We start from the raw sequence: 21,153 nt of genomic DNA, 5'->3' as shown, positions 1-21,153 counted from the left end.
AATTAATAATGGATTTTCACTGTATGAGGTACTAATAGTGGTAAAACTGATAAGGTAGCTTCATAGGTGACTTTAAGATTTGAAAATAGAATTGTACTATGAGGGATTTTACTAATTTAGCTAAACTTCTGTGAGTAAAATTCTTCCTACTGAAAAAATTTTTGATTTCCTAAAATATCTGACAACTTGCTACCTTTTGTGAAATTTAATAACCGTTGTATGGCAGCACTGCAAAGTCATGTTTCCAACTATATTTTGGATACAGTGCTATTTTATACTTCCAAAAGTGGGAAGTTTAATAGGGTAAAGAAGTTGTTTCTTGTTTTATACTTGTACAACTTTTATACTATCTGAAGTATTTAGAAATATTTATGTCCTCCTTAAATTTCCCAAAGTCTGTAACATTGGTGGTATTAAATACTTCACTTACAGTTTTAACTTGCTTAGAGACTCAGCTGTGATCGCAGTGTTTATAACAGAATCACAGAATTGTAAAGGTTGGAAGGGACCTCTAGAGATCATCTAGTCCAACCCCATTGCCAGAGTAGGCTCCCATGTCCAAATGAATGTCATGGATCACCTATTTGATTTGACTTTCTTTCATTATGACTTTCATTATGACAAGTTCTGTAAGATCAAAACTTGCGCAGAAACTCAATTCAAGAGCTTAGCTTTATATTTCTGAAGGATAAGGTTAAGTAGTCCTTCACTACTGGAGACTAATGTCCCAGTGTATTGATAATCACAATAAAGACTGTCCTGAATTTTCTCTATGTTTCTCCACAGGACTGAGGAAAAGTGAGTTGTGCTGATGCTGCTGACTCATCCCTGAATTTAGGCACTTTACATTCCTCTGTGGATTCTGTCTTCCATTCTAACAAAAGTTATGTCTTTTTCATGCTGACAAAGCTTTTGTTAAAGTTAATTTTAGAGGGACAGAAGTAAATGCATACATGTTTATTAATTCTAAATTAAAATGATATAATTAGCCTCTGAGTCATTTTAATCCCATTAAAAGATCACTTAAAGGTAGGATTTTTTTCCCTCTTGCTCATGTGTCCAGTTGTCCTGCTGACTCAGAATATTAGCTACATTACTAACAATCCCCCAGCTTTTTTTTTTTTTTTTTTGAGAAGATAATATTGATGTTGAAGCTTCTTAGTAAGATTTTCCAAAACTGAAACATTCTTTCTCTAATTGTTTTCTCAGATGAAATTTAACAGAATTGATTTTCCTTGTTGAATCTAAGATAGAGTCAATCATTAGATAATAATGTTGGTGTTTTGTTAATAGCTTCTAGATATACGTTATTTCAATAAGTGTGTTATAATCAGTATTAACAGTTTATTTATGGTAAAGTGTGCATTAATTTTACAGTCAAAAAAGTACAGAGTACTATTCTCAGAGAAGCATAAGTGAATATCCTGAACTTGGAAAGGAAACAGATTGATCAGGCTTACTTGATATATAGTGACCCTGTAAGAAAAATTTGTCGGATACGTGAAATATACTTTAAAGAATTCTTATATAACGTATAGGAGTAAATTTTACAAGCTTTCCTATGTTTAAAATTTCTGTCTGGTATTTGTTATTCCAATCCATAATTACTAAGTAAATCTTTATGAACTTGCCAAAGGGTAGAGGCTGTAAATATTAACAGACTGAAATATAATTTATTCATAAGTGCAAGTGACTTTAGTTGCATACAGTGCAGGATATTTTAACTGTTAAAGCAATATATTATTATGGTCAAGCAGTTTAAGTTCTGTTTTATGTTACAGAGTTATCAAGTTAGCAGTCACTTTTGGTTACCTTGATACAAATTTCCATCTTTGTGAGTGCTGCTGTAATTATCTGTCTGCTGCTTGTGAGCTCTGCCTGCATCTCATAAAGCATGTGAAGTGAGACAAGCATCAATGAAGAAACAGAACAGTGGGTGCAGCTCATTGAGGCGTGATTAAAATAGATAAATAAAATTGAATAAAGCCTGGCAGAATAAGGATAGTTTGCATTTTGCCAGTTTCACAAAGGATCTTCTCTTGAGAGCCAAATTGGTTCTCAAACTACTTTGAAAGCATTTTCCCACCTTCTGTGATAAAAGGTGACAATGTGTAATGTGTTTAGTTCATTTCTGAGGGGAGTTTACATATACCCTGACAGGATTAGAACAAACTCAGGACATTCAGCCACTGAAACATTCTTGGCTTGAAACCCTGCACTCTCCAAACACAGTCTGTATCCAGCTATTACATCCTGGCTGCCTGCACTCAGGACCATCTGCTTGGAGGACACAGTGTCAGTTTGATGAGGGCTTATAGCAGTTTCGCTTACACATACATGCCAAGCAAAGATGGTTTGATATGCAAGCATATGTGATGTTGCTCACGTGAGTATTTTTTCTGTGCTTACTCCAGTTGTCCACAAAGCTGTTAGAGCTAGAGTAACCATAAATCATCCATTGGGCATGGCTTGAGATTACAAACAAGCTGCACAGCATATAGTAGTGACATTCATAGATTATTGCTGCAGATCTACTTAGCCTGGATTCAGTAGCCTTATGGCTCCAATTTAATAAGGTCAAGATTAAGAAAGATTTAAGCCCAGGTGAAGGGCTTTGTAAGGAAGCCAGAATGTATCAAAAACGTGCTATGCCTTATGCTCATGAAAGTGAATGCTAAATACAAGGCCATAAGGAAGAACATACTTGAGGTGCAATTATATAAACAGGCATCATCATATATTTAGTGGGATGCATATAGATATTTAAGTTACTGAGCTGAACAGCTTATACTATTGGTGTTTGTTGATTTGAGGCATGAGTGACCTAAGTCCTTAGACCAAAGTCTAAGGAGTGCTTTGGTTAAAAGGATGCAGTGGTTAATTTTTATGTGTTTATTTAACTGAGCAGGTATGTTATTAAAATCTGATTTGGGAAATGTTTTTAGAACAGTAACATTTTCTTTTCAGTTACCAGAAATTCATTCCCTTTACCAGACAAGAAAAATAGAATGAAATATTTTTTTAAATTTATTTTGTTGTAAAATATGTGCTGTTTTTCTTTTAATAGATTTAGAAATCGATTAATCCAAGAAATTTTTATAGAGAAAGCCAAAGCATTCTCATTTTAGGTTAATTTGAATCTTGTTTTCATTCCTTTGGCTTGGCTAAACTGTAGCTTGGAATTTTAGTTCAGTTCTTCAGTTTTTTTGTGATGAGTATTCTCTTTGGAAGGCGCATTTCACAGTTTCTCAACCGAAAAGGTTGATAACATCTGAAAACTTTGTAATTTCAGTGAAACTCTAATATTATAGTTATTATTTATGTATTCTAAACTTGAAACTAGGAACTAGGAAAAGGTATGAAAAAAAGTGTTATTTCTTCAATTATCATCTGCTCCATTTAGCAGCTGAGTGGAAAAAAAAAAAAAAAAAAAAAAAAAAAGACCTTAGAATTTCATTTACACTTACAGTTTGTATTCTCTCTTCTGTTTCCCTTCTTCTGATGAATTGCAGAAGTATAATGAAATAAATTTAGCATTACTTTTTGATTTTATTACCACTACAGTCCATATTGAAAATAAATGTATATGATAGGTTTTTCCTCATGGTGAAATTAGAGAACTATGTCATGAATGTTCACTCAGATAAATTGTTCTTTTAAGATGGATGGTATTTTAGACCCTTGATTTGGAGTTTTCTTTTATCGCGGTGTTTTAGTATAGAAACTGGAGAAGCAAGCAGCTAGCCAGAAGCCATCTTCTAATCTGTAACAAAGATTCCTACTGCACCAAAAACTATTAATTAAAGTCAGAGTAAAACTCATTCAGATTATTTGGGCTGAAGCATAGTCAAGAATAATGTAGAATATTTGATGGAAAGAGCAAATGTAACAGACTGTTTGGAGATACTGTCAAATGAAATAATATATGAAATTTAATAACATCCTTTAGCAACTTCAGAAAAGTTCTACTTTTCAGCTTTTCACTATTCTTATCTTTCCCTTAACAATTTCTGAACTAAAGACTTTCTAGTTTAGTTTAAGAATTGCATCTCTTCTTTGTGTCTCTTTTAACACATCAGTTATTTCAGGCATTCCCACTTAGTCTGCGAATTTGTCTTCACCACTAAAACATTTAAAACTTTCTTGCACTCTCTAACGGCATTCAGTGGAAACTGTTACATAATTTTGTTAAAAAGACTAAAGATGTCAGATTTGTTATTAATTTATATCCTTAGATGATGCTACATATTCATAACTTGTCTATGTTACTCAGCTCAGTAAGACTTCTATAAGTGACACTAATCATAGATCTATTAGAACTAACCTTACTGTATCATCCTAGAATCATAGAATGGCTTAGTTTGGAGGAGACCTTAAAGATCCTCCAGTTCCAAACCCCCTGCCATGGGTAGGTTTGCCAACCACTTCATCAGGCTGCCCAGGATCCCATCCAAATTGACTTTGAATGCCTCCAGAGATGGGGCATCTACAGCCTCTCATTGGGTAACCTGTTCCAGTGCATCACCACTTTCTGAGTAAAAAAATTCTTTCTGACATCTAATCTAAATCTCCCCTCTTCTAGTTTAAAGGCATTCCTTGTTGTCCTGTCACGATCAGACCGTGTAAAAACTCAGTCTCAGTATAAGCTTCCTTCAAGTACTGGAAAGCCACAGCGAGGTCTCTCTGGAGCCTTCTCCAATCTGGACAATCCCTTTCTTCATAGGAGAGGTGCTCCAGCCCTCTGATAATCTTCATGGCCTTCCTCTAGACTCATTCCAACAGCTCTACATCCTTCCTATAGTAGGAGCCCCAGACTTGAATGCAGTATTCCAGATGAGTCCTCACAAGGACAGAGCATAAGGCAACAATGCCTTCCTGCTCCCTGCTGGCCACTCCTCTTTTGATGCAGCCCAGGATACTGTTGGTCTTCTTGACTGCAAGTGCACACTGCTGCCTCATGTCCAGCTTTTCATCCACCGAGACCCTCATGTCTTTCTCTGAAGGGTTGTTCTCAAGGAATTCTTCTCATAGTCTGTATACGTATCTGGGTTTGCCTCGACCCAAGCGCAACACCTTGCACTTGACCTTGTTAAACCTAATTAGATTCTTGTGTACATAACCTTCTGCCAGGCTGGATGAGAGCTTTGAGCAACTTGGTCTAGAGATAGGTGTCCCTGCCTGTAACAAGGGGGTTGGAACTACATGATCTTAAAGGTCCCTTCCAACACAAGCTATTCTATAATTCTGATTCTCTTTCAGTTTAAAACTTGTTGCCTTTTATCCTGTCACTACAAAACTGGATAAAAAGTCTCTGTCCATCATGTAAGTCCCCTTTCTGTATTGAAAGGCCACAATTTAAAAAACAAAAAACAAAAAGACCCTCTGCTTTTCTTGTTACCACATCTTTTTTCCATGCCTTCCCATAAGATTAATAAACATTAGGGAAAAAAAAAAGTAAGACCAGAGTGAGTGAGAGTTACAGCACTTGAGGCTGATTTTCTTCACAGTGTCTGATGTGATGCCATGCTTTGGCTTTAGGAGGAAATCGTTGATAAGACACTAATGTTTTTTGTTGTTGCTGAGCGGTGCTGCATAGAGCTTCTTGTACTGTCCTGCCAGCGAGGGGACTGGGGGGTGCACAAGGAGTTGGAGTTGCAAGGTGACCGAACCACAGCAGCTGACCTAAACTGGCGAAATGGTTGTTACATAGCATATGACATCACATGAGAAAAACTATAAAACTGCATGGGGCTGGCTGGGAGGGAAGCTGCTGTTCTGAGACTGGCTGCGGTTAGTGGGTGGAGAGTAATTGTTTTGTGGAAAAAAAAAAAATATATATATATATATATATATATATATATATTACTGCTGTTATTTCTAATTTCTTTTTCTGTCTTAGGATATTGTTTTTATCTCAATCTAGGAGTTCTAATTTTTATTTATTTATTTATTTATTTATTTATTTTTAATTCTGATTCTCTCCTCGTCCCACTGGGAAGGGGGTGAATGAGCAAAAGGCTGTATAGTGTTTAGCTGATTGCCAGGCTAAGGCAACAGGGACACACTGAAAATAATAGAAAGTGAGGTGGGGAAAATCACAGAAATAAACAGATGCAGATAGAAATATCAAAACAGCGAAGAGAATAGACGATAATAATGGAGCAGAGGAATTCATATTTCAGCACAATACTGAGTATGACACTAAGAAATTGAAATACATATGGTTAGAAATGTCCATCATTTAAGTTTGGGGGTTTTTTTGCAGTGGACTCAGTTATCCTTTTGGATTGGATTCTGCTGTGATGTATAATTTTGAGGAATGATTCTACTCAATTTCCCCTGTAAGAAAATCTACCTACTCTCAATCTAGGATTGTTTGCTCCTCTTGCTGCCTATTATTTTCTAGTAATACCGTTCCCATATCACTACAGCTCCTCTAGCAACAGGAATTAGAAATCAATACCTAGGTTTCTTTCCACAAAAATACTCCAGAAACTTAGATGAGTGGCATACGAAGGATAATTCTGAGAAAAATCAACATCCGAGAATGAAATTATTAAACTAAATCCTATTTTCATTCCAAATATCTTTATTTACAGCAAATACTTTTTAACAGGTTAATAGTTGAATTCTGAATAAACATTAAAACATAAAAACACGTTAAAACATATAAATGTGTTCAATAAACTCTTTTGTGCACCTTTGCAAATTACAGAGTTGAGCTTGGAAGAGACCTCTTTGAATCATCTAGTCAACTTCTCTACTCAAGTACCATTTGCTAAAGCAGTACAACTAGCTATGTCTAGTTGAGTTTTAATTATTTCTAAGGAGGGAGACTTGACAACTACATTTCAGTTTTTGGCAACCCTCACAGTAAAAATCTTTTTTTTTTGTTAACACGGGATTTCATGCTTCTTGTCCTGTGGGTGGGCACTGTGAGTTGAGTCCAGCTCTCTCTTCTTTATTCCCTCCTGTCAGGTCTTTGTACACATTTATGAAATCCTCCTGACCCTTCCTCAGGCTGAATAGTCTCACCTCTCTCAGCCTCTCCTCACAGGAAAGATACTGCAGCTCCTTCATCTATATGGCTCTTCACTTGCTTCAGTAAGATCACATCTTTGTTGTACTGGAGAGCCCAGAACCAGACACAACATTCCAGATGTGTCTCTGCTGAGTGAAGGTAATGGATCATCTTTGTTGACCTGTGGGCAGTGCTTGTCTTTATGTAGACCAGGCTACTGCAGGGTACTGTTGGCAAGGGCGCATTGTTGATTACTGCCCAACTTGTCCACCAGAAGGACCCTTAGGTCCTTCCCAGTGCTTTTGGTAATAATAGCAGTATGCATGAATATCCAAAAGACAAAGGAGTTTGCATACAGCGTACTTTGTGAATTGATCATTTCCAGGAATATATGCAGTTATTCTGTATTTTTTGTACTTCTTAAATTGAACAAAATCAGAAGGAATTTAACGTTGCTAGCATATGCACTGTCCTAGAAAATTCTTATTATCAGTTACATGCACATGTATGCCACATGGTCAGGAAATCTACACGTCAGTGTAGTTCTTGCTCAGATCCTCAGATCTTTCCTGGTTACATCTGTGGTGTCTGTGTATCTTGTAGTTCTTTTTGTTCTTCATTTTCAAGACCAAACCAGTTTTATTTTCTGTTAATTTTGCAGATAGAATGTTGTATGCTATACAGCTAGGCAAAGTGCCAGCTAAAATATTGTCTGCAAGAAGGCTTCAGCTTCTCAGTGCTCCCTAATCTATTCTGAGTAGTATTTTTATTTAGTAACCTTTTATGAGTCAGATGGAAATTCATTTTACCATTAAGACATTCATAATCAGGAGTACTGAGCTCAAAATTGCCAGGGAAATGGCAGTTTTCTTATCACAGCTGAATATTCTACTTCTTCAGCCACGTAAGGTCTATTATTGACTATCCAAACGTGTTGTCCTTGCTGTATTCAGTCTCTGCCTACTACAGTACCTGCCTTATCTCTGTCATCCTACACACATCTCACACTGACTTGACTCTTACAGTGTGTTGAGCTTCAGTTCTTCTGGCTTGTGTACACTAAGGATTTAGAAGTGAGTTCCTGACTGGGTCAGCAGGTAAACGTGGTACTTCTAGGATCACAAAATGATCAGTGGTTGCCTACTGTATAGGCTGTCCACTGAAACGACTGGACAGAGAAATCTAATTTCCCATGTACCTCTGAATTGAGGTACATGGGAACCCATGTACCCATTGTACTCTCTGAATGGAGAACCTGACACATTAGAATAATGACGTGGATGTTTTATGAAACACTGCATTATTGACATACAGCTTTTTGTCACATGATAAACTGGACAGTAAGGAGTAAGGAGACTGAGCTAAGGAAACCTCGTGGTCAACAAGAGAAATAAGGATAGAAATTTGGATTTTTTTATTTGAATGGATAAACTAAATCTGAGTCCTGTAAAGCATATATTATGTTTAAAAAATGTCCCTAACAAGGTAATAATGCAGTTCTGTTTTAAAATATTGATTACAAATGCAGTTACAAAACTGCTTATTTTCAAGAAAATGTAAATTGAATTGTACCAGTGGTACCATTATAGTCCAATTCATGAGACAGAAGGAAAAAAAACAACACACCTGGATAATGTTATGAACTCCCTTAAATTCTATGTAGATACCAATTTCTGCATTTTTTTGTTTCCAATTCATAAACTTTCTTAGCTATCATTTTAATTCTCTTTTTGTGGTGAAATACATATTCTTAAGCTTATGAATTGGGAGATTCATGTAGTCAACTTTATTGTAAGCTTCAAACAGCATGGTTTTTGTGCATCGCTAATACATTGTCAGAGGACTACAATGATGGATCAGTTTTTCTTGGGAATATATTTTCAAGTCTAACGTGTTAAGAAATTTTGTATCTTCTTTAGAAGCCCCTTAAGGGTGATAAATGTTTTCCTTCTACTGCAGTATCCCTATGAATTTCACGAATGTGCAAAATGTAATCAATGTTTAACCTTTTTTAAAGGTAATTAAGGTGTAAAGGTGATTTAATGCTAATTGTTATAGCAGACTCTTAATTTTCTTTTAAACCCCAGTGCACTTCTGCTAATTACTACTTTGTGATTGTTTTCGTTTGAAAATCCTTTTTGGCCATATTCAACTCATTACAAATAAAATATCGTTTTACATAAATCATTAGGAAGCATACTGAATTCCAGATGATCTGTATTTACTGTTTCTCTGAACAAGGCTGTATGTTAGTTAGTATCTCAAAGCTCATTCTCAAATATTTTTTTTTTTATGAATCACTATATATAGTGATTCATAATTGCTGAGTAGCCTTTCATAGACACCTTTGTATGAGAATGCTACCAGTGGGAAGCAAAGTTCCATATAAAGTGGAACATTGCACTTGTACAATGTTTTTTTGTTTTGTTTTGTTTTCATGCAGAGAAGTATGACTTTATGAAAACATCAGAAGAGTTTGAGATGATATAACTTTGTCTTCAGATTTAAAATGAGGGAGAATAAAACTCTTTTTGTCTCTTTACAAGGACTTTTTCTGGTAACATTAGTTCTAATATAATTGCAAAATATATTGTGATTTATGCATCATTGTGACATGTCCTCTACAGTTGGATTTGTTAAAAATGTTTTTGTTATAAATCATCATGGATTTTAATTTGTCGATCAAGCCAAAATTTTTCATCACAGACTTATAAGTATAGTTTGCCAGAGTACCATCAGTGGCCATGCTAATGACAGCCATGGAGGTGTATACATTATTGTGTTACTTTACAGTATAATTCACTTCTGAAACAAACGCTCTGATTTTCACTATTTTCTATGCTTTTTTTCACTTCACAGAGCATTTGGTATCCATCATTTAACTCTCTTCCTCCCGTTCGGTTTATCTGCACAGCTTCAATTGTGCATAGAGACTCTGCAAGCAGGATATAATTACAGTGTACACTTAAGCTATACTATTTTTTGCATAATGTCTACAGTAGATAGCTAGGGTTGTTGCAGTACTCATCACTGTGGGATGGCCAATGAGTGTATAAACCATCAGAAATTAGATGGAGACTGTTCAGTCTCCATTGCTCCCTGGAAGGGACTTCTTTTCAGCTATGCTGAGTTACAATCCTTCAGCAACCTGTTTTAATTCCTTGAGATTTTATACCTTTTTTGGTATAAATGGCCATGCCATGTCAATCCTTGAACTATATACTAGCTCTCTAGAACTAGATCTCAAGACCTTTGTATGTGTTGGTAATTTTACCTTTTCAGTTTTTCATTGATCTGTCACATAAAACTTCCTGTTGTCTGGGCCCCTACACACCTCATCCTAAGGCATACTGGCATCACACAGCAATGCCATAAAGGACTGCAAAGGCAGGCCTTGATTAAGAGCAGTGAAATGGTCTCTGAAATTTTGACCTCCTAATATAGTGCTTGAACATCAGTTCAATCAGACACAGTATTAGTGTATTGTATGGGAACTGCTGAGTCACGGCCTGAACCTCTGATTAATCACCTGAGGTGAGCCATGAGTCAGCCAGAGGAGCACAGGTGAAGGCAATTCACCTGTGCTGCCGGAAGGGGTGGAGCCAGGCTCCACCCCTCCTGGACCTATTTAAGAGCTGGCTACCAGAGGGGAAGGATCTCTTCTGGAGATCCTCCTCTTTTGGTATCTTCTAGTGAGCTCAACCCAAGGGTAAGCTCTTCTACTTATTCTCTTTTGTGATCCTTGTTTGCTTTTGTCTTACTGTTTTGATTATATTGCGATTACAACATCTTGGTTATACAGTGTATCAATACTGACATCCTGAACAGAAATTTAGTATTGAGATGCCTAAGGTAGCATTTATCATCTTTAGCAATGCAGGTACCCACACAGTCTACTCTGAATTGCTTTTTTGTTTTCAAACTACTTTAGTTCAGTTGCTTTTGTACGCATAGATAACCATTTTTAATAGCAGCAGTTACAAATTGTATGTATATTTTTAAGTACAAAAAACGATTAAAAAAAAAAAAAAAAAAACGTAAGGGACCAACAACAACACAACTTGTAGCATAGTTTTTATAATATGTGGTGAAATCTTTCCTAAGCTCTTTTCTCAGGGTGCCTAATAAAAGGTGTCTTTTATTTGCTAAAAGAGTGATGAAAATTCTATAGGAAATATAAAGAAATATAAGGAAATATAAAGAAAGAAGCTGTTTTGTACCAAAGGTATAACATTTTTGGTGCCAAAAGCTATATTGTAGAAATTGTATGAATATTCTGTGTTGTTTTGCTGTTGTTTCTTTTCTTTCTTTCTTACCTCTTCACACACCTTCACCAGTGTGTGGAGAAAGGACAAGGGGAAACGGCCGGAAACTGCAGCATAGGAAGTTCCGCATGAATGTGCGCAAGAACTTCTTTACAGTGAGGTGACGGAGCACTGGAACAGGCTGCCCAGGGAGGTGGTGGAGTCTCCTTCTCTGGAGATGTTCAAGACCTGCCTGGATGCCTACCTGTGCGACCTGGTGTAGGGAACCTGCTTTGGCAGGGGGGATGGACTCGATGATCTCTGGAGGTCCCTTCCAACCCCTACAATTCTGTGATTCTGTGATTCTCTGTTTTCATCTTTCAAAATTCTACCTTGGTTCTTCAAAGTCTGAAGCCAGGACATGACAAAACCATATGCAAGACTATCCATATGCTTCATTTAACCTTGTTAGTCTTTGTAGGATGAGAGATTTATTTTCAATTAAGTTTTAAATTTCAAGAGGTAAACATCCCCAAATTCCACTAAAATAATAATTAAAAAAAAAAAAAAAAGGAAAAAGACTACAAAACACTGGTGAATACACCTCAAAAATGCCATTGTTTGTGTCTATGTAGAATTGTTTTCTTTGCAGTTTCATTATATTATTCCCATTAATTTTGTAAGGCAGGAAACCAACTGAAATAATATATTATCTTACTCTCAGGAACAAAGCTAACTCAAACTTCTTGTTAAAGATTTGTATTAAATTCTAGACACAACCTCTTTAATTATACCTGTCCCTGTAAATTTGTTCAGGGGAAAGGAATTGCTAAGCAGTTTCAGAGATTTCTATTTCCATTTGTAGAATAATAATGAAAAGTATGAATCACAGTTTCCACATAATTTAATAAAATCCTTCATTAGTGAGAAATGACATTTGTATTCCATATTAAACAAGTTCTTTTTGCATGGGAAATAGTTCTGTTAGTTGGTTTAAGGTTGCTAGAAATCTACTACTTTGATAGGATGAATATTGATTGCTATATCGTTATTTCTACGAGCAAATCAGTTTCTAATGATGCCTACAAACAGCATGCTAAACCAAGTGCTGAAAGAGAATAAAATACATCTTTTCAGTACTTCTTTCTGTTAAACTGTACTTTGTAATCCCACAGCTGACCAAACTGGAATGTTATTTATAGGAGATGCAATAATACAGGTCAGTAAACATTTGTTTTTGCCATATTTACTTCAGACTTACCTTTATGTTTGTTTCATTAGCTAGCTTACATATTTAAAATCATTTCATTCCTATTGTATCTTTGTTTTTAGGTTAATGGTATTAACGTAGAAAATGCTACCCATGAAGAAGTGGTAAGTCCTTCTAGTCTGACTCCTTTGTAGCGTGCAGTATATTCTATGCCATTCTTGCTTGATCCAGATGAGTTAATGTCTTGATTCTGTCATGTATGTGGTCATTAGGAACTTGAGTTTTGTCACATTAAGAAATATTTAATTGTGGCACAAATGTTCTATTGCAAAATCAAGTCTCCATCATTGTATGTTATAGTTTCACATTCCTTAAGTAAAACATTCAGAACACAAAATGAGACAAAATGAAATCATGATGTGAAGAATACATACCTACTTTATTTTCTTATTTTTTATTAAAATCCCTAATGTTTAACTTTTGTTTAGTTTTGAGAAAATTTGAGATTTTTAATGGAATTAGCACAATATGCTGACTCTTGAGAATCTATTCATTTTCATGGTACTGTTCAAGAAGTGTTCCAAAGTATTTCATTGAGTTCCAAAGTATTTCATTGAGGGAGATATTGTACAATAAAAGACTGTGGCTTATAAGTATTAGGTGAATATCTGATACTTTTTAGATTGTGAAATCCAGAAACTGTTATATAGTTAAAAGGAAAATTTGTTAATGTTTTTGTAGAATTAAGATGGCAAGGGCTTCTCATTATAAAATGGTAGCTTCTCAAACTCCCCTATCCATCTTTCAAAAGGTGACAAATCTCAATATCTTAGGGGAAAAAAAATACAGTAATGTCATGGTTTTATGATTTTTTGGTTTTCGGTATTCCACATCATAACATCATGTGGGTACTGGGAGTTTAACTGTTAATGCTCAAGTCTTGTGTACCTGCCCGGAAGAGAAGAAGAACTACATTCCCCAGGGGACTTTGCGGTCACAGAGAGGAGATATAACTCCTGCCAAGGTCATCTGATGGGGTCTTCTTCATCCGCTCTTCTTTGTCAGCTCTCCTCCTGTCTCCCTGCTGCTCAACTGGACTGAGCATCTCACCTCAGTGTTATGGTGAGGCCTATCCACCTTTCGGACATTCTCTCATTATATTTGATTTATTAGCTTCAATTCTGATTATATTGTATTATGGTGTGTTATCTTGCATTTCAATACCATATTTAGTAAATTAGTTTGTTTCTCCTCAGATCGTTGCCACTGTTTTTAATTATTTTGGGGTCCCCTGTTCCCTTTTTCTGGAGGCGCGGATTTTGCAAAATCCCTCCGCCCCGCTGGTCACGGAACTGGGCCGAACCAGCCCGTAAGCCGTAGACAAGTGGGTAACTATTTCTGCTTCTAATTATTTTAAATATATATAATTCCTTCTGTAGCATTTTAATTGTTCAGATGTTTGCAGTCATACCTCAAAATAGAAAACACCAGTTGCTGTGTATTACCTGTCAGAGTTTACAACAGAGGTAAGGCAGAGTTTGCTGGATGAGTTTCCAGAATACTTTAACATATTCTCTAGCATATACAATGAATATCTTATTATATCAGATTGAGAATCTCTTCTACTTCAGTCCTCAGACAAATCTATTAATGTGCATAGAAGGAAGGAAGGGGTTGAGAACCCGTTGGTTTTGAAAGTCACTATACCAAATCACCATCATTTGTGGGGATGTATCCAAGTATCCATATTCCCTGTACTGTCCGCTCCCCATAATACTGTGAACCAGCAATATCTTTGACCTGTCCTTCTCCTATACATCTTCTAACAGTTCTGTCATATGACCTTGATAAGCCACTGCCTCTGCCGCAGCGCTGTATGCTGATTTGGTGATGGATGATCTAATACACAGTATCTGAGCAATCATAAATGACATGGGCTTAAAGTCTTATCAGCATGTTACATGGGGAAAGAAAAAAAAACTTGCTTTTATTGCTAGGAGATGATCTCTCTAGGTCAAGATAAAGTGTAGTTGCATGATCTTGTAGTCCCTTTCTTGCTGTTGATCAAAACTACCAGAGGCTGAACCTCTGAAATAATTACAGATAGAATTTCACAAAGCACCAGAATCAGTTCTGTTGAATATTGATGAACTTCCACATGAAAAATTCTAAGGTTCATTAAAGTTATTGACCACAAAATCATAAGTTACTTCCCTTAAAGATTGTTTTTCAGTACCAAGAAGCACTCCAGAAGTGCCGGTATAACACAAGTGTGCTACAGTGATGAGGAGTAAAAGAGAAATGAATACTGCTACTCTTTCCACTGTACATGGAATTCAGTGGGATCATTTAAACAAAACTTTTTGGAACAATAGGGAATAATCAGTATGGTTGAAGGAAGAACCAGAAGGAAAAGAAGTATCAATGTACCTGGACATAGATCTGCAAGAAATCATTTCTGCTACCACAGCCTGCTATCAGAATCAGTGTGAGGTTAGGTAAGTGGATCAAGTGGTAGAGCAAGTGATTTATTCTGAGATTTGGTGAGTGTGGGGTGTGAGCAAGCAGCTGCATGGGTAACCCACTACAAGCTACTAAATGGATGCTACCACAATGGTACCCCATTAAAGGGAAGAAGCAAGAACACCCATTTTCATTTGTTTTCTGTTCCTTTGTTTTGGAAAGTTTGGTGGTTTGTTTTTTAGCGTGTGGTATTTGTTTTGTTTTATTTCTTTTTTACTGTACCTCTAATAGGAATTATTTTCTTTTGTCTTATCCCCCTAGTGGCATGTCTTGCTGTTCTTGGTGTTTAGACTTTTTCTCCTCCTGTTCTTATTTTATACTATTTTAGAATATCTGATCATTCACTCTTATAGCATGTGAGGAAATGCTCTGTACAGGCATAAATTTAGATAGCCTGCATTATATTAAACGGACATTATATATAATTTGATGCCACAATTTTAAAGATTTAAAACCCACTGGGGTAAATACATGAGAGAAAAGGCTACGGGATCTGAGAATAGTAGGATGGGAGGCCAGTTCATTGTTCCTACTACCTACCAGCTTCACAACTGACACTTGGAGATGGTAAAGAGCTTATCATAATTTCTTGATACTTGAGAGATTTTGAAAAGTGCTTGCTTCTCTGTAAGCAAAACAACTGGTTGGTCTGCTTATAACAATGTCACTGCTTCACCTTCAAATTCCATGAATTTGCTTTTCTTCGGAATTCTTCAAGCTGCTACTGACCCGCGACCACATCTTAGTTCAGGTTAGTGGTACAGATGGATACATGAATAACAGGAAATCAGGACTGATGAAAATCTCTCTCTTATAGTAGGTAATACAATAGAATATGAAGAATTGAAAATAATTATATTCCTTGAAAAATAAGGTTATTTTTAGAAATAGTCTATTACTGTGGAAAAACTATGAATATAGGGAATGGTAATATGCAGATTAATATAGTTTTGGTACTGATTGTCTGAGAGGGAAATTTATTTTGTTTCCCTGGTGGCTAATCATATTATCACCCTGTGCACCACAAATGTAATAGTCAGTTCTCTTGATAAAATGTCATTTCAACGTTCACACTAAAATATGTTATCAGCATGCAAAATTATATTTCATCTGCATCAATCTCCTGTATTGAAAGATGCACTTATGAAAATAAAACTGCATATATATTTTTAATCCTTTCAAAATTTAAAGCTAAAATCTTTGATTCATGTTTCTTTCCATTGGTAATGTTTCAGTAGCTAACAGAAATAAAAATTAATATCTTTTTAATGGAATTGGATCAAGAATTACAGTAACTGTGCTGTTTAAGATTGTTTTTCTTCTCTTAGAAATATTTTTCCAAGTACCCTATTTCTACAACATAGAACTTATTTCTCTATTGATGAAGGACTCATTAGGAAATGGAAAAGAGATGCCTGCCAAACTATAAAATTACTTTGACAAACTCCCACTATGTTAATTTACATTTAGTCTTGGGACTGTTTCAGATCACTGTCAAGGAGAGTCATGTCTATAGTACTGGAGCCTGTTTTTTAAGCTATGGCGTACTGCTTTAGACTACTGTTAAACACCACTATATTGTCTACAGTGAACAGGAATACATCTGATCAAAAAAGTATTCCTGAGTATTTTCTGGAACATTTGATCAGATGAATACAAAATAGAATACCTTATATTGGGTATCATAGTATAAGCCTAATCTGGTAGCCATGAATAAATGGCCTTTTGCAAGGGTGAGCTAGCACTCTACAACTAGAGTCTTGAATTACCTTAATTACTTCTTTTAAGTAGCAGTAACAAATACTCTGAACAAAAACATTTTGTGCCAATTAAAAAGTGGTATATGTGGAGAAAACCTTAGCAATTCTTGTGAGTGTCTGGACTCTTGCAGTTCAGGACATCACTGGGTAGTCCTGTCTGTCAGCTGGTGGGGAGAAGCACCAGGGGAGAATGCATCAGAGGATACTCCTTTCTTTTGACAGAGTGGATGTTGGTTGGAAAAGAACTAGTTCTATATTTTATTATATGATTGCCAGTCCCGAAAACACTTATTCACTATGGCCATTGGCCTAGGCTAACCTAATCCATACCATGGATTTGGTGAAGTGATAAATAGCAAGTGTTTAAGCTGTACCAGTCTGTGCTAACAATTTAACACACAGAATTTAACTAATCATGTCTCACTGTTTGGATTTGTGTCCTCTTCATGTTTAATTTACCAATATAAATGTAACCATAGAGATCATTTATTTTAGATTACAAAACACTTACTATTTGTTTAAAACTGAAAATTGTATAAATAATTTGCATTTAGAAGAGGTTAGGGAATAAAATAATAACTATTATACATGTTTAAAATCAAAATTACATTGTTATGATTTTTTCTTTGTTTAAATAATATCACTTCAAATTAGAAGAGTGTCTAAGGTATACTGGTATTCAGGGATTGAAAGATAATAAATACATATCAGTGAAAGATGCAAAAGATGATCTGTAGAACCACAGTCTGGTAAGCCTAGTGTCTGTTCTCACAAAATTATTAACAATCATAATAAAAAAAATAGAGTTTACAACTACACAGATAAAAACATAAAAACATAACATGGATAAAGGAAACTATTGCTATAGTTTACTTGGATTTCCAAAAATCCCTCAACAAAACCCTTGTTTCATACATGCCTTAAAGGAAACTTACTAGCCATGATTCTTGCTTGGATAAATAATTGTTTGAAAGAAAGAAATTGAGAGGAAGAGTAATTGGATTGTGATTTACAATGAAGGAATATCCCACACGGTTCCACTTTCCTAGGACTTATTTTTTCAAGATACTCTTAGTAAACTGTGAAAGAAAATAAAACCTGAGGTGTCACTTTGCTCATTCAACATAATTATTCAAAGTGGGAAGGATAAGGGAGAACTGAGAAGAAGAGCAATAACATTCAGTGACTCAGTGTCAGTAGAATAGAAGGTGAAATTAAGAGTCATCTAGGTTGGAAAAGATCTTCAAGACAAGTCCACCCATCAGCCTGACCTAGAGTCCCAAGACAAAACTTTCATGTCACATCCACACATCTCTTAAATAGTTCCATGGATGGGGATTCCTTAGGTTACCTGGGAAGTCCACTGCAAAGATTGGTCACACTCTCCATGAAGAAATTATTTCTAGTGCCCAGTCTAAGCATCTCCTGGTGCATCTTGATATTCTTTTCTCACACCAAGATCACTTGTCACCTGAGAAAGGAGATCTCCTTTAATGGGGAAGTTAAGCAGTACATTCCACAGTGGGAGGGAAGAGTCCTGGCTCCATGTACAGACTGGTGGACTCTGAACTTACCACTGCAGCTGTGAAATAAAATCTCAGGCTTCAGGATTTAATGAAAGCCAAGCAAATGACAGGGGGTCTTTTATAAAGAAGTGGTAAGCAGAACTGAGAGTGTCACTGTATGCATCCAGGGTGGCTTTGTATCTTCAGCGCTGACAGTATTTCTGGTCCTTTCACTTCAAAGGATGTAAAAGAGCAGGAAAAGGTTCAGAGAAAGCAACAAGGCACTGAGCAGCATGATCAAAGATGTGCAACAGCTTCTAAACAGTGAATAAGCTATGTCAGGTAGAGCTTTCCTCTGAAAAAATATATAATTGAGATGAGAGATTATGTAGGCTTGTAAAGTTGATTGGCATGAAAAGAATAGTAAAGAATAGATTGTTCAGTGTCTCTGCCAGTAGTAAAACCAGAATTAAGATGTGTCAAATGAAACCAAGATCTCTCTGTGAGAGCTGAATAGAGAGGAAACTGACATGGATTTATCTGGAGGAACTTGATGGGCTATGCTTTAAAATAATATAGGGGGATTCATATTTCTGAATATTCACTGAGACTCCCCTTATTCTTTCCAAAGTATTTTTAATGTGAAATGGCTTTCATCTTTTGAAGATTGATAATTTTCTGAATTTTCTTACTTAATTTTTTTTTTAAAGTATATATTTTTAATATTTAAGTATATATTTTTTTTAATTAGCAAAGCAAAAAGCTTTAGCAGATTCTAGTTTCCTTGTCAAGATGATTTCCAGCTCTAAACTATGTTGCCATTTGCTATAGGAGAAGAATTGTAGATGTTTTTGCCTATTGACTTCCCTATGACTAGTTCCTCTGCGTACGAAAGGTAATTTCATTAGGTTGTGAACAGTCTTGTTGTCTTCCAAATATTTTACTTTTACTATAATTTCTTCAAATGTTTGGTGCAAAAAGTAAAAGGGTTGTATCTTTTTTTAATGTATTTCAGGCTGAGACTATCTCATGTTGCATACACATACATGAACAGAATCAACATAGATATTATCTATCATCTCTGAGGATTTTAATGAAGGGAAGCTTGTTGAAACGATCCCAGACTCTGAATGCATGCAGACATTAGATAAGACTGCCAGGGATACCATTCAACCTGGCCTTGAGCACCTCCAGGGATGGACCATTCACGACCTCTCTGGGGAACCTGTTCCAGTGCCTCACCACCCTCTGAGTAAAAAATTTCCTCCTAATATCTAATCTAAGTTTTCTCTCTTGTAGTTTAAAACCATTCTCCCTTGTCCTATCACTATCTGCCCACATAAAAAAATCATTCTCCTGTTTATAAGAGAAGGAGCGCTGTTATTAGAGAACATTTACTAATGGTGCTATATAGTTGGTTTCTTTAGTTAAGACTTACCATGTATTTTAGAAAATCGACTGCTGATTTGTAGGTGAGCAGTAACAGAAAGAGGAAAAATACCAACAATTATTGTAAGAATGCTAATTTAGCAGAATAAAGCTCTGATGTGCATAGTTTCCTTATTCTTTCAGTTACCATGTTAGTTTTCTCTGAGCTATTCTCGCAGGAGTTTCGTCATGATAGAAAAGCAGCCTTGTTAGCTGGCAAGGAGACAAAAATTTAAAGTGTTCTTCACATTCCTTGGGTTAAAAAGATCTGAGTTTAATTTCATTTGTCCAGGTCCTAATTTGTCATAGGTATTGCATATCCTAGCACTACATTAAAATAAAGCCAGATCAAATCAGCAAATTGTAGTACTGCTTCAAAATATTATGGAATATACAATTCAACCTCAGTTTCCAGATGCCCTAAGAAATGTGGTTATTTTATCATCTGGCACGTTCCTCATTAAGAAGTAACTTGTAGCATACTTTTAGTTTCCAACAACTTTTAGATGCAAATAATAAAATTCACATATGTTAGCATACATTTCTGAAATTTGTACCCTTTTACACTTCTATAGCTTTTTGTAAAGAATAGTAAAATACTAGAGAAAAAAAAAAAAAAAAGATACTAAAAAAAATAGAGAAATTACTTATGGTACCTCTGTTGGGTTATGCTTTATGTAATAAATATCACATAATTTCTGTAATGTACTCTTGGAAATTGACTTACTCGCAAGCTCTAAGCATGTTAAGAAAGCATTCACAATTAAGTAGTTCTAGGTTTCAATACTTTTTATCCCTATCTGTTTCACAGTCATTTAATTCCCTGGGCTAGAAAAGCAGCAAATACCCTGGCATTAAGAGCATTTACAATGCAGATAATTTTTGAGCACAAAAGTAGAATTAGTATAATTAAAACTGATGGAAGAATTCAGCTACCTAGCACAAAGGAGCTATAGCTAGAATTAAACTTCTGTTACACTATCGCACTACTTAGATTAAGCACACAGTGAGTGTGGCTAGGCGGAAACCTTTTAAAGCACTATTTCCTAAAGGTAAAAAGTTTTAAAAGTATTGTTTGTGGGTTGGTTTTTTGTTTTTTTCCATTCAGTTCTGCAGCTGTATCTCTTTTAAGGCTTTTCATTTTATAAATGAAACATATAAATTTCATTTTATAATTGAAAAGGCTACTATAGGTTGTTATAAATACTTTGTAGGTTGGACTCCAAAGATCTTCCAACCTACAAAGTATTTATAACAACCTATAGTAGCCTTTTCGGTCATAAATAAAGAGTCAAAAATTGAATTGCTATTAGAGGCATGTGTAAACTGTAGTTAATAGAAATATACTTCAAAAATTGAAACTGACTCTGTCTCTGGTGTTATAAAGGAAAAATATGTAATTCTTGAGGGGAAACAGTATAACTAATAATTGGTTATAAATAAAAATGCATAAGTAGACATT

General features: G+C 35.5%; 1 protein-coding gene across 1 annotated transcript in view; it reads left to right on the top strand.

Moving 5' to 3' along the window:
- SNTG2 (syntrophin gamma 2) overlaps positions 1–21,153 on the top strand; it is a 232,030-nt gene that overhangs the window by 116,289 nt on the left and 94,588 nt on the right. The window contains exons 5-6 of the mRNA XM_042890808.1: positions 12,441–12,484; positions 12,598–12,639. Coding sequence (XP_042746742.1) covers positions 12,441–12,484; positions 12,598–12,639 — 86 coding nt within the window. The remainder of the gene's footprint in view (positions 1–12,440; positions 12,485–12,597; positions 12,640–21,153) is intronic.

This window comes from Lagopus leucura, unplaced genomic scaffold, assembly GCF_019238085.1.
Source record: "Lagopus leucura isolate 7727_CA_CO unplaced genomic scaffold, USGS_WTPT01 Super-Scaffold_73, whole genome shotgun sequence".
Lineage (NCBI taxonomy): Eukaryota > Metazoa > Chordata > Aves > Galliformes > Phasianidae > Lagopus > Lagopus leucura.
This window is presented reverse-complemented; position numbering and strand designations above follow the sequence as displayed.